Here is a 15,573-nt window from a genome sequence, read left to right as displayed (position 1 = left end):
TCAGTGCCCGCTCTCCTGTTGTGGCACTGATTCTTCTGGGAGTGGTTTTTCTGCTGGCAGCCTGGGCAGCAGCAAGGCCAAGACCCAGCCAGGCAAAAAGGGTCCTGTGATGGGACATGTGCTCCAGGGAGCACACTGGGGCTGCAGGGCAGCTCCCCTTTGAGGTTTTTCAGAGCCTACCCTGTGCCCATTAACTTGCTTTGATGTTCTTTAGATGGAGACAGGATTTACAAATGCTTGACTGTAGGAAAAAAATATAGATGAGAATGCTATTTCTCCCCCCACTTCTTTCTCCCAACTGCTCAAGGGCTTGATCCTGCAAGTACTCCTGAGACAAACCCACCAGCCAGGGGGAGAATGATGTTTTCCAAGACCACTCCAAGGTGGGCAGTAGCACAGAGCAATCAGCTCCAATTTGTGTTGCTTTGTGCTTGACAAGCAGCAGCCAGAGACTCTCCAGGGAGACCTGCTTTTCCTAAGGTGCCAGTACAACTCCTTACACGGAGCACAGCAGTTTGAGGTCCTGAGGCATCACTCTCAGACCCCAGCTCGCTATGGAAATGTTGCTCTGGGAAGGATTACATCTCTCTGCAAAACACAAACCTTTCTTCTTCTCTGCTGCAGTAATTTTTCTGCAATTATAACTTACACTGAACAGCTCAAACTGCAGGCATTAACACAGCACAGGCTGCAGCCTCCCTTTACCTTTGGGTGGACAGCATGGATCAGACGGCACCCGGATGGTTTCAGCATGAATCACTCACTGCCTCTGTAACCAACATTCCCATAACCTAAATCTATCAAAAAGAACATAAACCACATCAGAAGCCAGTTCTCAGATACTCATTTGCTAAGACTTTGGAAATCTCTTATATTAAACAGATCATCTCTTTACAGGAGTATGAAGCTGCCCTAATTATACAAAGGGTGGAAAGGGACAGTCCTCCATCTGGGAAGGCTGTTTAACTTTTTCTGGCTTCCTAAAAAGCTATTGTCTTGTAAACTGAGCATTCCTTCACTGGCCTGGTAGACACAACATTCTCCATGTCCCAACCAAGTGCAAGGAGCAGCAGTACCCGAGCCAGCCAGCCTGAGCAGACCGGGCACAGCCCCACAGGAGCTGGTGCTGGCTGCCCCTGGAACGCCCCATTCAGAGCATGATGTGCTGCCAAACACGGTTCTGCCTTGGCTTGTGCTTGTGGTTCTTCAGCCGTAGCCTCTGGCCTGTTGTTTTTTGGAAGGAAAAGGTGCTCTGGGCAATGCCCTCCTTCGCACCAGGAGTCACTGTGATTGCAGGGTGAGCAGCAGCCTCTGAAGTTTTGATCTGATGGCTCTGAGGTTTCTCCACATGGCTGGAGATACAGTGAAGGCAATACGATGGGACAGACACTATCCCTCAAACGCCCTTTGCTTGCAAACCTTACTCAGCTTTTTTCTGCAGCTGGAGAACCAACTGTGAGTAGCAGCGAGGTGTCGGCTACTAACACCAAGTCACATCTTCTAGGGACTATCTTACTTCCACATTATGAGAAGCCCAGGCATTTTTATTTGGCACCAGTACCTTTTATTATTCCCTTCCTTCATCTGTCATCAATACTGTGCTCCATTTCTGCTTGTGTACATGCTCTAGTGGATGCTATTGTACAGCTGATGGGCCTTAAATTCACACTTTGTGGAAGGCATATTTGTTTCCAAAGGTTTTACATTACTAAAGGTAGCAAGTCACAAAATAAAACCTTTGTTGCAAATATCATTTGAAGTTAATCTTCATATAATCCACAGTAAATATTTATGTGCAATGCAATAGTGGCTGGATTTGTTTACAGTTTGAAATTGTTAGAGAGGATTCCATATAGATTAGTCAGCTAATCTGCTGTAATCTGCTTTAAAAGCAACTGAAATGGGTTTTCTTTCACTGAATCATGTTAGCCCTCTGTATGCAGTGACTTCAGATAGGGAAGGGATTCAGGCACAAAAGGGCATTTACCTTGTGGGTGCTCACAGCATTGCTCGCATTGCAGGAGAGCCATAAATTTCCTCTTCTGCCTTAGAGAATGAGACAGCTGCAGTGACTGAATTTAAGCTGAGATGGGTGTCAGGCTCTTCTATCCCATTTCCTTGCTGCAGCTTTTGAACTGTATCGCCTGGGGATAAACTGATCTTTGATGAGGCACCTGCACGGTGTCTGCACAGAAGTCATCCTTTCTGAATTTATTCTGTTTTATTTCACTCCTTCCTAAGCAGATCTACAGGAGGTGCCTGTACCTAGCATGCTCCTGAGTTAATAAGGAAAGCATCCTTTACTCACAACTCACCTTTGTTCACAGGGGAGTTGCAGGTCAAGGTGGAAAAAGATTTTAGATACTCACCGTACTTCACAGAAGGCCTCTGGGTGATGTGGGGATCCATGGGAAAAGTGTGTCTCCTCTAGGCTGCAAGGTCCAGGCTTGGACCTCTAATAGCACAAGGAATGAAGGGCAAAACCTGCACAGCAAACTCAGAGATATTTCTCCAACCAACTGAGCGATGAGGCTCAGTTCACACTCAGCAGGGATGGTGTGAATGGTGATGAAATCCCATTCTGTGGCTATTCACAGTGCACCAACATTCAGAAGTTGAAGAGGGATCCCTCCAAGCCCTTGTCCCTGGTGTGGGGATGCTTACACAGAGGTGGCCTCGTGGGTGAGTCCTGAGCCCTCTGCATATTGTCCGTCTGGGACATAGGCAGGAGCCAGGTAGAGAACAGCCCTGCTGGGAGAAAGGGGGCTGAAACAAGCCATCTTGTGGGTATGAGGCCACTTTATTTTCCATTTACCCACCACAGCTGGGACCAGGTGGCCATCAGCAGAGCCCACTGATGTGCAGGATGGGGTTGCCTCTGGCTCCCTGCTTATCACTGGTTTTAAATCCCTCTCCCGCCCCCTTGCACTGGGAAGGCTGGACACACCCTGCCTGCAACATGCTCCTTCATCCAGGTCACAGCAGTGGCTGCAGCCCAGCTCTGCTTCTGGAGGCTGAGACCTGGAACATCCCCAGAGAAACCTGGGGAAGGCAAAACACACCTTGTGTCCTCCCATAAACAGCAGCCCTGGCAGGACCATGGCTCCCAGTCTGGGAGGGAACCTCACCTATTATCACCTGTGCTACCCTCTGGCAAACACATCAGCCTTTGGTGTTTGGGCAGTCGTTTTTTCTCCTTTCATACATCCCCAGTGCCGGTAGATCATTTCAGCGTGGGTCCCTCTGAATAATACATTCATCCACAGTCCTTCCCCCACCCCGTCCTCAGCAAGGCCTTCACGAGTTGAATACGGTGGCTCGGCTCCAGCACACACAGCTGCCGTCACTGCTGCAATTCTTTTGCCTTGAGAAAAAGCATATACAATTTAATATGCTCCTGGCACAACAGCTTTTCTGTAGCGGAGGAGGCGGGTTTGTTTATGGCTATTTTGATAGGGCAGCTTTCATCCGGACACAGGTTCTGCTGCATCTCCCCGCCCGCACAAGGGCGCTTTTGTTGGGCTTGCTCTCGTGTTCCTCTGCCCATTTTGGGCAACTTTCTCCTGCTCCCTGCAAACCCAAGGTTTAAAAAGCCCTCCTTGCTAATCATGTTATTCTTTAAAAGCTCCGTACTGGGCTAAGAGCCAGACATGCAAGGCAATGGGAGAGGGTGTGATGCTTTACTGGATATGTGTCAAGGATATGAACCATCCTGCCATCTCCTGGGAATTTGGCCCATGGAGCAGAGCTCATGGTGCTTGTGGTGGCCCTTAGCAGTGACTTACAGGCTTTCCAGGCTGGGGAGCAGCTCTGTTGCTTTCTCAGACGCCTTCAGCCTCGCCAAGAGCCACTTGAACCATGCGTGGGGGCACAGCTCCTTCCTCCAGGCAGGGCCAAGACAGGGCAGGATGAGAGACTCAGATTCCCTTCCGGCAGCAATTTCAAGAGTCACCCTTACGCAAGTTAAACTGTGAACAGTGACACATCTCCCTGCTCCACACTCCCACGGCACCTCAGCTCCCCAGGCAGGGTGGGGTGAGGAGGAGATGCACCTCCAGGCTGGGAATTCTCAGTCAAACAACCCAGAGTCTGCAAGCACAGCCAACTCCTTCTATCTGGCAAGCGGCTTGAGCTGCCCCTGGTTGATGAGGAGAAACAATCTCTTGTGTTTTTCAGCTGCTGGGTCTGTTCCCTTTCACTGCTGCAGTGGAAATAAATGGTGGGAGGGTTTAGCCAGCACTAATTCATTGCCACGTTCAATCTGAAGTCGCTGCGACTTTGTGCTTGGCCCACAAACACAACGGAGAAAATGAAACCGGATAGAAAATACAACGGATCATCCGATCATCGTAAGCACATGGGAACGAAACAGAGTCACTCTGTAGTGCACATGAATTCCACACATGTGGAGGAATGCAAAGCAGCTATTGTACCCCCACTTTGCAGATCCATTTCACTGTTTTCCCAGTTTATCTGGAAAATACATACTGCATGGTACTGTACGTCGTATTTCACTGCTATGCACCATGATGTCTTCTAATGGAACAATCGCCATGCTTGTAGTCTAAAGGCAATACAAAAGTGCTTTCAAATAATAACAATACATTTTCTGTATAAAGAGGATAGGGAGTAGCCACTTCCCAGAAAGGCTTGATTTCCCTGGAGCCAGCAGTATGAACATCCAGAGCGCCAGTAACAGCAGGCAGTGGTGAGAAATTCCCTACCTCATCATCAGTCTATACATCCTGTTTCCAACTGCCAGCTCTGGGAAGAGTGGAGGCTGTCAGCACCCACCAAGGGTAAGGTGAATGCACCCAGTGAGTCTTGGCAGCACGAGGTTCCATTTATCCCATCAGGGCATGGGTGGGGGGCACTTTTTTGGCAAAACAACTCCTTCGGCTTTGAACCGAAGCTGTGAGTAGAGGAGCAGTGTTCTCACAGCCCAGCTCCCAGAGATCACACAGCAGCACAGCATCTGCCAATTCATTCAGCACTGCTGGCCCATGCAGCAACATGGCACGCCACTGTTCCACGTTTGGAGGCAGTTTATACTGGAATAGGAGCAGTCTTCTTGGGTAAAATGATTATTTCTTTCCTCCACAAGATCTCACGACTTTTTAAAGAGAACTCTGCACGCTTCAAATTGCTGAAGCACAAGAGCATGGGATGTGTGCTGCAGCTGGTCTGGGCTGTGGAGGCTCTCTGTGATACTTGTGCAGAGAGTGACTTGAAAACAAGGATTAAAGCACAGCTGGGGAGGGGCTGACACACTCAGAAGGGAAAAGTTATCCTTGCACGTCTGAGATAGAAGTCAGAGCAGCCCAAGGAGACGCTCATGCTTTACTTTCCTTGCCCAGGCAAAGTGCAGCCTCTTTTCTAAAAACTCAATCCAGATTTTTAGACATCAGAAGAATCACTCTGGTATTGGAGCCTGATCAAGCACAAAAAACATCCTCAGCCTTCAGAAAAATACCAGATGGCTGCAGATGCCAGCTCCTTCGGCCAGGCAGCATTTTCAGAGAAAAGCCCAGCTTGTTGTGAGAGTGCTGCATCCCAGATACAACTCTGCGGAGCAGCAAAGAGCCACAGAGAAATCCCTGGAGGAGGAGGAGCATCCAAGCCAAAATATTCCCGTAACATCAGATTTTCAAGGCTACACATGTGCTTGCACCAAATATGCTCTTCTTCTCCAGAGGGAAGAGGGACCTACAGAAGTGACTCTGGCTGGAAATTCTCTTGTGAGTTTCTGAGCAGTTGCGTGCTCTTGAAGCTCCAGCCAGAGTTGCCAAATCATTGGAAACAAGTTAAAAAAACATGCCTGACAATGTAAGTGGGCATAATTTGGTCTCTCTAGAGTGAACAATATGGAATACTTTGGAATATCAAGTGTGAGACTTCAAGCTGGTTGGTGCTCAGTCACCTACTCTTTAAGGCGGTCATCATGGTGTTGCCACTGCACAACATAATATTGTCTCTGATCTGCAGAAATGGGCACAAAGAACAAACACTTCTTCCATAAATAGGTCAGTGAAGGGATTTATGCACCATTTAAAACTTAAAACTGAATGGGATGCCCACACCTGGTGCAACTTTCACAGCAGAAGAAATGTCACCCTTTGTGTGGTGACTTCAGTTCCAAAGACCACTGACCGCAAGACAAACAATCCAGCAGCCAATAACCCAACTGGTTACTTGGTTCTCCAACAGCTCTTGTTTTCCACCAACACCTGAACAGGTAATGTCAGGCAGTGCTTGCTTGATGATCAAGGAAGGATTGACAGGATTCATGTGACTCCATGACTTTTTGCACCACTTTAGTGCCACGAAGCAGTGGGAATGCCTGAGTGAGCCAAAGTAACGTGATACACCAAAGCCTGGTCAGCCACATGGCCTTGTAAAAACCTGAGGTGCAATTAGTTTCTATTAAAAAAAAAGGTACTTTCTTTTGTCTCAGGAGTCCTGAAATGGGTGCAACACAATTAAAACCAACCGAAAAAAGAATGACAATGAGTGGTGAGGTGCTCTTTTCTGGGGAGTGTGGGCTGGTAATGTCCTTCTGGAAGGACCTCAGAGAGAGTGGTCACTTTTGATTACTACATAATGTGAGTAATTTTCTGGAAAGACCAGTCCTTCCCTCCTGAATCATAGCAAAGGGGGGAAAAATAACACATTCCAAAAACGGAAAGCTGGACAGCCCTTGGATGCTGGGAGCCGCCCAAGATTCCTGTGCAGGAGCCACCACAGAGAAGCTGCAAGGAGTGCCACTGGCCCTGCCCTCTGCTCTGGGGTGGCAGCTCCAGCTCTGGACCCGAGCTTGGACCACAACACACCTACTGATGTGGCCACATAGAGCTCTGGTAGGGAGGGTGGCACTACCAGCACACTGAACACCTCTTCCTCACCCAGAAGCCATGCTCTCCAGTCCTTCAACCCATGCCTGCACCCTGATGCATGAGGTACAGGTGGTTCCTTTGGAGGCTCTCTCTTCTCTGAGAAGTTTGTCCTCAGTGTAGTTCATGGCTAGCCCACAGCATGAGCACAAGCCATGGCAGCAGCAAAGTACATCTCTGGTGCCAAAAATGGGGCTACACTTCAGTCCCAGGGCAATCACACTTCTAAAAATCCATGTGTGGCCAGAAGTTGAGAGCAATGACTGGGACAGATCCCTGGTGTGGTTGGGACCATGGGCTTTGCCTATGATACTGGGGGAAAAGGAGCAGCAGTGGTATTTGAGAAGGAAAGAGCCTATTTTTCCCCAGGTGTACCCCCTGGATGTACAGCAGGCTCAGCATCAGTCCTGAGAGTTTCACAGCTGGCACCTGGACAACAACAGGAAGGTCCCAGAGACACCTTGGACCCCTGTTTCTTTATACAGACATATATGGTTACATTTAAACAGATGAATTTTTTTCCATCATGCTAATCCTCCACAAAACCAGTTTGGTTTCCATTACTATATATAGCACTGGGAATCTTAGTCTATTTTTTGTCCCTTTGCATCTGATTATTTTCAGTAGAGCTCAAAGTTTTGATGATATGCAGATTTGAACTGGAACATGACATCTACTCACACAGACTTCCATTAGCAATAAACCCACAATGGCCACATACAACGTAGAAGAATTTTATTCATACCTTAATCCTGTCCCATCATCCACTGCAAATATTACAATTATCTTCAAAATGTCACTGAATATCATTTTGTTCCACTTAAAGCACAGGAATCCTGGTGTTAGACAGTTACGTTTCTCTTGAGATTGCTTATAACAGAACCGTAATTCAAATGCATTTTCCATGAGCTGTAAAGGTTTAAAGCAAAGAATCTGCAGTATGTCTGTGTGCTCGAGTAACTTCTAAACAGTGAGGCTAATACTTGGAGTTTGACAAGAGATGTGTCCTGCATATTATGCGAAACACTCACAATTTTTTTACCAACACAACAGAAATGCAACAGGTAAAAGAACATACTTGAGTGACTGGTAACCTTTAAAAAATATTTCTTTTAAAAATTGCACAAGAGAATACAAAAACAGTGCAGCAAATAGCCAAATGCATATATATTGACCTATCTATATAGAATGGGGGTCTGCCTATATAAATGTAGGTGATAAAAATTGCAAGGTTGGAAACTGTGAGTGGTCATATTTAATAACACGTGCAAGAAGCATAACATAATCATAATAAATAGCAGCAACGAATATACACTAACGGGACCACCGAAATTATGCTGAAATAAATTAAGCACCTTTAAGTGATGAGAAGAGCGTGAAGCTGAGAAGCTTTTTAGCTCTGCGAGAACCACTGCGGGCAGCTACTGGAATATTGGGCCCTTGGTGGGAGTCAACAGGAAAGTGTCCAATTAGTATTTGTTAATTCCAAAGAAGAAAGCATACTGTGTGTGAGTAGGAGTCATTTTAGCCATTTAGCCAAGGTCACCTACACCTCTAGTTTCAAAAGGGAGATTGCTGCCATGTTTCACTGCATAACCTTTGGCATGCCAAAGGTACAGAAAGTTTGTATTTATTCAGAAGAATGTTATTGTAAAGAAGAAATGGAGTTTTGCCCCAACTGAAGGGGCAGGCAGTGCTGTTTAGGGTGGCTGAGATGCAGAGCTTCGCTGCTGCTGGCAACAAGAAGTTTACCTGCAAAGATAAAGCTTTGCAAAGCATAATCCAAATGATCCCATCGTTGAGGGCTGTGCAGATCCAGCCTCGAGGGATCTGCAAAAAGCTCCATTCAGGAGGAGCCCCATGTCTAGGCAGGGCAGCAGTGACTGCCAGCAAGGCTGTGAGGCCCCTGGAGGGACCTGGGCTCCAGGATCCTGGTGCTCTTTGCTACACAACACCTGTCTTTTGGAGGAGAAGCAGCATTTTGAAGCACTTATTTGGCTTTCAGAAAATTTTTAAAAAATTTTAAAATTTAGTCATATACTAGAAGAAAGGCATTTGAATTTAATTAAGTGGACCTTATTAAAAACAAGCTGCTGTATTTGTCCCTGATGTGCACCTGGCACCATCTCTTCAGCATGTCATATGATGTTCAGAGAAGTTGCTGAGGACACTCTGCTGAGTTTTGAAGCCCACTTAATTCAGCAGAGAAACCCCCATTGGACTTCTAATGAGTCCAATGTAAACCCTCATTTAAAAAAAGCTGAGGACAAATAACTTAGGTCCTAAAGGCTCCATTTGAATTCTTACAAAACATTGTCCCTTGACCTCCAGAAGACTGGAGCAGGCTGTTTGCCTGAGCAAATCCTACAAAGCAGACCCAAAAGGGTTTGTGACATGGAGGAATATGGCCCCAATATCTAAGCCACACACAAAACCACTCAAAAGCTTTACTTTTCCCTGGCTTGCTGGAATGATCAAAACCTTCCTCCAACCTTCCCCCTTAAACTGCATCTCATGAATGAGATTGCCACTCATCCCACGGGATTTCAGAACCCCCCAGTCCATAACCAGTGAAAAGTCTTTTAGAAGTGGCAGGCAGAGAGATATCACAGAATAACACTGGTTTGGGTTGGGAGGGACCTGAAAGGCCATCAAGTTCCAACCCCCTGCCATGGGCAGGGTCACCTTTCACATCACCTGATCAAAGAACCTCAACAAAAGGTGAATAAGACCAGCTTTAAAGATAATAAAACAGAAATTCATATGTATTTTAAATAGTTGAACCCACAGGTTTAAGCTATATGGACCAACAATAGGTAAAAATCCTGTCTGCAAGCCAAGAGCCCAGAAGAGCCCCAATCTTCCCCAAAGCTAGTCTTATTCAGTTATCTTCCCACTTCCAAGAAACATGAGATTTGAGCTGACATCCACTACGTGACATAAACAGAAAAAAAATACACATAAAATGCACACTTCTTTTTTTTTCTTCATAAAGCTATGGAGCTGCACAGAGCAAACTTTAAGTGCACAAGGTCACACGAAGGCAGCTTTCCAGAGGAATCATTTAGACGGTGAGCGAAATGAAGCTGTTGTATCTCTGAATGTTTCTCTTGAGGATTTCCGAGCAGGGCCCCAGCACTCTCTCGAAGCGAGGCCGGTCCAGCTTCACACACTTGAGGGGTCCACGTGCCACCACCGTGGCTGCCCGGGGCCGGTTGAGCAGCAAGGCTATCTCACCTGGAAGCAGGGACAACACGCTGTCACACGCTGTCACACACCCTCCTCTTTTTCAGAGGGTGCATATTCCGCCATCCCATCGCTCTGCTTGTAGAATATCTCCCTTTATATATCTCTTGATAGACACTTTACATAATTCTGTTGACAGTACAAATGCATTACACATGCATAATGCATGCGTGTAAAATGCCTTTGAAAACAAATGCTTTCAGACTGTTTTGCTGATTCTGGATCTGTCTCCTGTCAGCTACGCTGGTGTAAACCAAGGAATGGATTCAGCTTCCCTGAAATCTCTGAGCATCGCTGAGAGCAGCGGCTGACCTGTGCATAACCCCTTGCATGTAAGAGTGGAACACTAATTAGGACAATGAGTACTTGACCCAGACGTGCCTGTCTCTCTGAACCATGCTTAGCTGAATTTTCTTACCAAAATAATCAGATGGACCAAGTCTTCCAACTTCGACATACTCCTCATTGTCAGACCTGCGCTGCAGGACGGAGGCTGTGCCCTGGGAAGAGAAGGGCAGGGAGTCAGCTGGCTTTGCTCAAACCTGGTCTGATTTAAAAAGTACCCAGGCCTGAGTATTTCCTTTTGCGTATCACACTCCTTCCTGATATATGAATGAAAGGAATTAAAGGATTTAAAAAAAAGAAAATCCATCAAATTATTTGTTTGGATGCAGACATATTCAGCTCATAAACAAGAGAGGAACAGGACAGAACCCAGGAACTCCTATTTAACTAATGCACATCATGCTGGGCAAATGTGTGCTTTAATATAATTTTAAAACCTGTTCTGTGTGGATGCAGAATCTTAGAGAGAGAGAGAGAGAAACACAGAAAAGGTTTACATTAAAAAGAATAAAAAGGCAGTTTTCCCAGGCATAATACTGGAACATGATTTTGTAAGAGCTTATTCCTCACCTGATCTATTGCTGAAATTGGTGGTAAAAGGAGTTTTAAATGCTTGTTGCAACAAAGGGTGATTTTTTTTCAGTGGCTTTGCCTGCTCGTGGCCTGTAGTGATCTGGACACCTGCGAGTCAGTCTCTGAGAGATGGAATGTGCCTTGTCTCCACTACTCTTAATAACTGCTGTACCTGACACGTGCTAATACATGTCAAAACTCAGTTACAATCTATTTAAACCTTCAAAGAGGTTTTACATGCAGAAATATTCTGACCTGGAGGAAATCTTAAATTATTGTGGCATAAAGCTTTTTGTAGAGGAACAGAGAAGGTATCTGCTTTTCTGGAAAAAAATTACAGTAACATATGAGAATATCTTCTGAGTCCAAACCAAACGCATAGGGAAAAGGCCAAATGTTAACATATTTTGATTTGAACCGAAAAAAATAAACTTCCCTCCAGTGCAGAGTATTCAGTGAACATTCACCAGCTGCAAATATCCTCAGCCTTCTTGGACCAAAAGAAACTTGTGCACCTCCAGAAGGTAAATCTTATCTCTTCTGTCACGTTTCCCCAAAAAATCCTTATCCTTGATATAACTAAATTGTTCCACCAAAGCTACAGTTTTCCAAGATCTTCCAGTAAATCTGCAAGGGCATGCAAATGCAGAGATAGTGTGACGAGCGTTGTTATTCACACTTGCTGCAGCTTTCAGAACAAACCCACATTCACAAGCAGCAGTCTCAGAAATATCCCACACAGGGAATAATGCCTGCCTCAATCACTCTCTTGCCAAACTTTGGATCAGGTGCAGCTCAGTAAGGTGGTGCTGTTCTCATTGCCTGTGCAGTGTAGATGGACTCAACTTCAGAGTCACTTCCAGCCCCTGTTCTCCTCTCTATCTCCATCTGGAGCCTGGCAAAAACCTAACCCCTTGACCCAAATAGCTGTCTGCAATCCATGTCTCCAGTTCCTTTCCCAAAACTATTTTTAAAAAATCTTTTATTACAGATGTTTTATTACATAAAACAAAAAAAACTCCCTGAAGTAATCACAGTGACCACCCAGGTCAAATGAAGAAAGGACTCAATTCCCCACTGCTCACCTTCAGCACATTGCTATAAAGGTAATCACAATACCAAGCAATATTGCTTTCATCTCCCTGAGTGTCAGCTTTTGTTGTTGCTAATATTTTTCTGACAGGGTCCATGTGATATAGGACTCCAGTAAGTCAGCCTTCTGAAGCAATTTCTTCCACTGTTCCACTACAGTCGGCCTTTTTAATCCAAGAAACACCATATCTGCTGGAGAAGGACAGATGTGTCTGGCCTCCACAATAAACACTTGGCTTGGCAGGATAAAGCAATGCATATTCCAGATCCATCTTTTTTTCCCCTCTTGTTTTAACAGTCACATAGGCTTTTCCCGTTGCCCAGCCAGAGCAGGTCTATCACAGAGCAAAACAAGTTTCCTGAAGCCCTGACAGCGAGCACCCAGATGTCAGCTCTGATTACACTGCTTGGCCCCTCGCTGCACCAGCCACCAGCTCCACAAGGACATCCTGGAACATTGTCACAGTGACCTTCACGGGAAGACTGTCCACCCTGGGAAACAAAGATGTATTTATAATTGCCTGGCTGTATCACCTTCACTGTGTGTGTCTTATCTCAGGAATCAGCACTATTCTGACTGTAGTAGAGGAAGAGTCCAGTTGCAGACAGTGTAAATGGGGCAAAAAATAATACAGAAATTAAATAATAAAGAGGAAAACAAAATAAAATATTACAGAATAAAATATTACAGAGTAAAAAACTACAGAAATAGTTCTTTATTACTCATATATATATATAATAGTCATACCAAATTAATTCAATTTTGACCCCTACCTTTGCCCTCATCCCAAGATTTGTGGCTGATTTTCATTTTACTTTGAAGTAGTCACATCCTTCTGATGGAGTTTCTGAGCTTTGTGTCCTTCTTGTGCTTTAGCAAACGCCACCTCCCCCAAATGATAGAACTGAATAAATCCTCTGGGCCCTGTCCCAGGAGGTAAGGGCATTATCTAGCAAGGATTCAGGGGATTATCACTCTCACTCCCAAACACGTTTGGTCTCGGTGGGAAAGACTTCTCCTTAAATGACACACAAAACTTGGCAAGATCAATCTCTGAAACAAGCTGCATGATCCTAGATTTGCAGGATCAGACTGCTTAGTGCTGCTCAACTTAAAATACTGTACAGTGATACCCATTTCAGCCTCCTACACCACCAAGCAAACCCTACAGAGCACGAGCTCAAAGACTGTGGAGAAGGCTGACACCATTTAATAAATCAGCCCCTCGTGATGATATTAAAGTGAAGGCAGACAGGCATGTCTTTCTGCCAGCAGACACTTGGGAGTGAAATTATGGTCTTTGGGGGATCCAGGAATATTCTCTTTCAGTCACTGGGGAGTGCCTGTATTCCCAGAAACTGATAGCATTAACCTTCTCTCCTCTCCTCCAAGTAAATACGAGCATCTTATTGCAAAAACAACAAGAGTAGGAGTTCCCAGAGCACTGTGCCATCAGCACCTCTCTGCCATCCTCACCCCACGCACCTGCCTGCTCCCTTTGGCACTGCTCTGGAGTGTTTATTCAACTCCTTCAGAATGCTTCAGCAGTTTGTTCTGCACAAATTTATGCCTCAGATATGGCGCCGTGATTTAAGATATAAAAAATAAATTAAGGTTTATAATCCATGAGCTCCCATCCTTTCCAAAGTAATGAGATTTTGATAGATGTTTCACTTTTAAACTCTCAGACCCTTCGGGTAGATGAGTGAGACATTCTACAGTGGGAAGGCACTGCCCCATCTGGATCAACACTGGGATTCCCAGGCTTATCCTGCAGATATTTACAAGCACTAATTGCTTCAGAAGCCCTGTTTTTATATTAAAGTATCAATCCTATAGCCAGCAGCTGGCCTAAGGAGCCTGGCTACAAAAGGCCAGTATGATTCATGGTGCTAAAAACTGAAATCCTGTATTTCTTTTCCTCTCTTCCAGCTCAGTGGATCAGATGGGATCACTGCAGAGCAGCACAAGGCAAAATGTGGTAGCCCATGCTACCCCTGGGTGGGACAGGCAGTGCAGGATGGGCTTCACCAGGGGCAGGGGGTGGGATGGGAAACGCAGCACATTTTTAGAAACTTCTTGGTTTAAAAGACAGTCATGCTGATTGATTGGTTTTGCTGGTCTAACCATTTTAAAGATATAGCCAACAGTAAAAAATATAGTCAGGCTCCATCTGGGATAAAGGATAATTATTAAAAAGGAGAAGTTATTAAAATAATAAGAAAATAATTTCAATTTTCACAATCAGGAAGTTGCTACTTTATATTTCCAGTTTTATTTCATACTTTTTTAACTTACTGCTTTTTCTAAAAAAGCACAGATGACGGGTTTTTTCCCCATGGCCTCGAAATGCGACATTTTTATCCTAGTTTTGAGCTCAGAAAGTTTTTCTAGCCTATTTTATTTTCCTCTTCACCACCCAGCACAAAGGGCAGTGCAGTGTATGGAATTAGAGATGGAAAGGTCAGGCTGATCCATCTGCGATTGCCATTAACTCCATCAATGGCAGCTCTGAACATACCTTTGCTCTTTCTCACTTTGTTAATCCGCACACTCCATAATTCACACGTTCAAAAGATAAGTTTCCCCTCACTCCACAGCCACACAAACCCTCATTGATGTGTTGCTATTAAATCTTTGCACAGTTACTACAAAAGGGGCTGTGCAGTGGCACAAAACACCGCTGCTCCCATGGCGAAGCAGAGGGACTGGATGGAGCTACAGCAGATCTGAAATGAATTAAAAGATCTGTCACACAGTATGATTCTGGGAGGATTTCATTTAATTGCAGGCAAGACAGGGGTTGTGGAAGTAATATATTTTATTAGATCAACAAGCAGAGCTAGAAAAAGGGAGGAGAGCTCTCGGGCACATGTCTGTCTTCAGGTTGCCTATTTCCCCAGGTATATCTAATAAAATCCACATTCACCTGTTTGCAAACACTGTCAGGGCCATGTTCCTACACCGTAACAGCCACAACCATATCAAATTGCACCTTTTTTAATCATATCTGCTTCCTCCAGCATCTCCAAATCATTAATTTATGGAGAGCCAAAAGCTCAAAATGCTATGAAATTCCTGGGAGCTGGAACTAGATGATCTTTAAAGTCCCTTCCAAGCCAAACCATTCTATGATTCTATGAAACAGCGATTGCCTGGTGAATCTGGGAGACCTTTCAGCCAGTGCTTCACCTTCCACTTTAAAACAGGGTCATAAAAATCAGTTCTGTTGTCTCATGTGAAACCTGAAACAATTTTGGTCCAGTTGTTCTTTTCTGCATCCATGAGGATTCACTACAAATACAACAGAGGGCAGTGCCCAAGCTAATAAACTGCAGAGAGGTTTTGAGGACAAATATGCAACATTTTACACATCCAGCTTTTTTAATTTGGTTGTGACTCTGTAAATTTGGAGCTGCACTGATT

At 45.1% G+C, this 15,573-nt stretch overlaps 1 protein-coding gene across 2 annotated transcripts in view; it reads right to left on the bottom strand.

The window, feature by feature from the left end:
* Positions 1-7,608: 7,608 nt before the first annotated feature.
* PRKAR1B (protein kinase cAMP-dependent type I regulatory subunit beta) overlaps positions 7,609-15,573 on the bottom strand; it is a 91,423-nt gene continuing 83,458 nt past the window's right edge. For both annotated transcript variants that reach the window (XM_085074627.1, XM_085074626.1), the window contains exons 10-11: positions 10,555-10,636; positions 7,609-10,127 (exon numbers count right to left, since the gene is read on the bottom strand). In XM_085074627.1, coding sequence (XP_084930753.1) covers positions 9,955-10,127; positions 10,555-10,636 — 255 coding nt within the window. In that variant the 3' untranslated portion in view covers positions 7,609-9,954. The remainder of the gene's footprint in view (positions 10,128-10,554; positions 10,637-15,573) is intronic.

This window comes from Lichenostomus cassidix, chromosome 14 (genome assembly GCF_008360975.1).
Source record: "Lichenostomus cassidix isolate B80296 chromosome 14, HeHo_3.0, whole genome shotgun sequence".
Taxonomy (NCBI): domain Eukaryota; kingdom Metazoa; phylum Chordata; class Aves; order Passeriformes; family Meliphagidae; genus Lichenostomus; species Lichenostomus cassidix.
The sequence above is the reverse complement of the archived record's forward strand: the minus strand, read 5'-3'. Positions and strand labels throughout refer to the sequence as shown.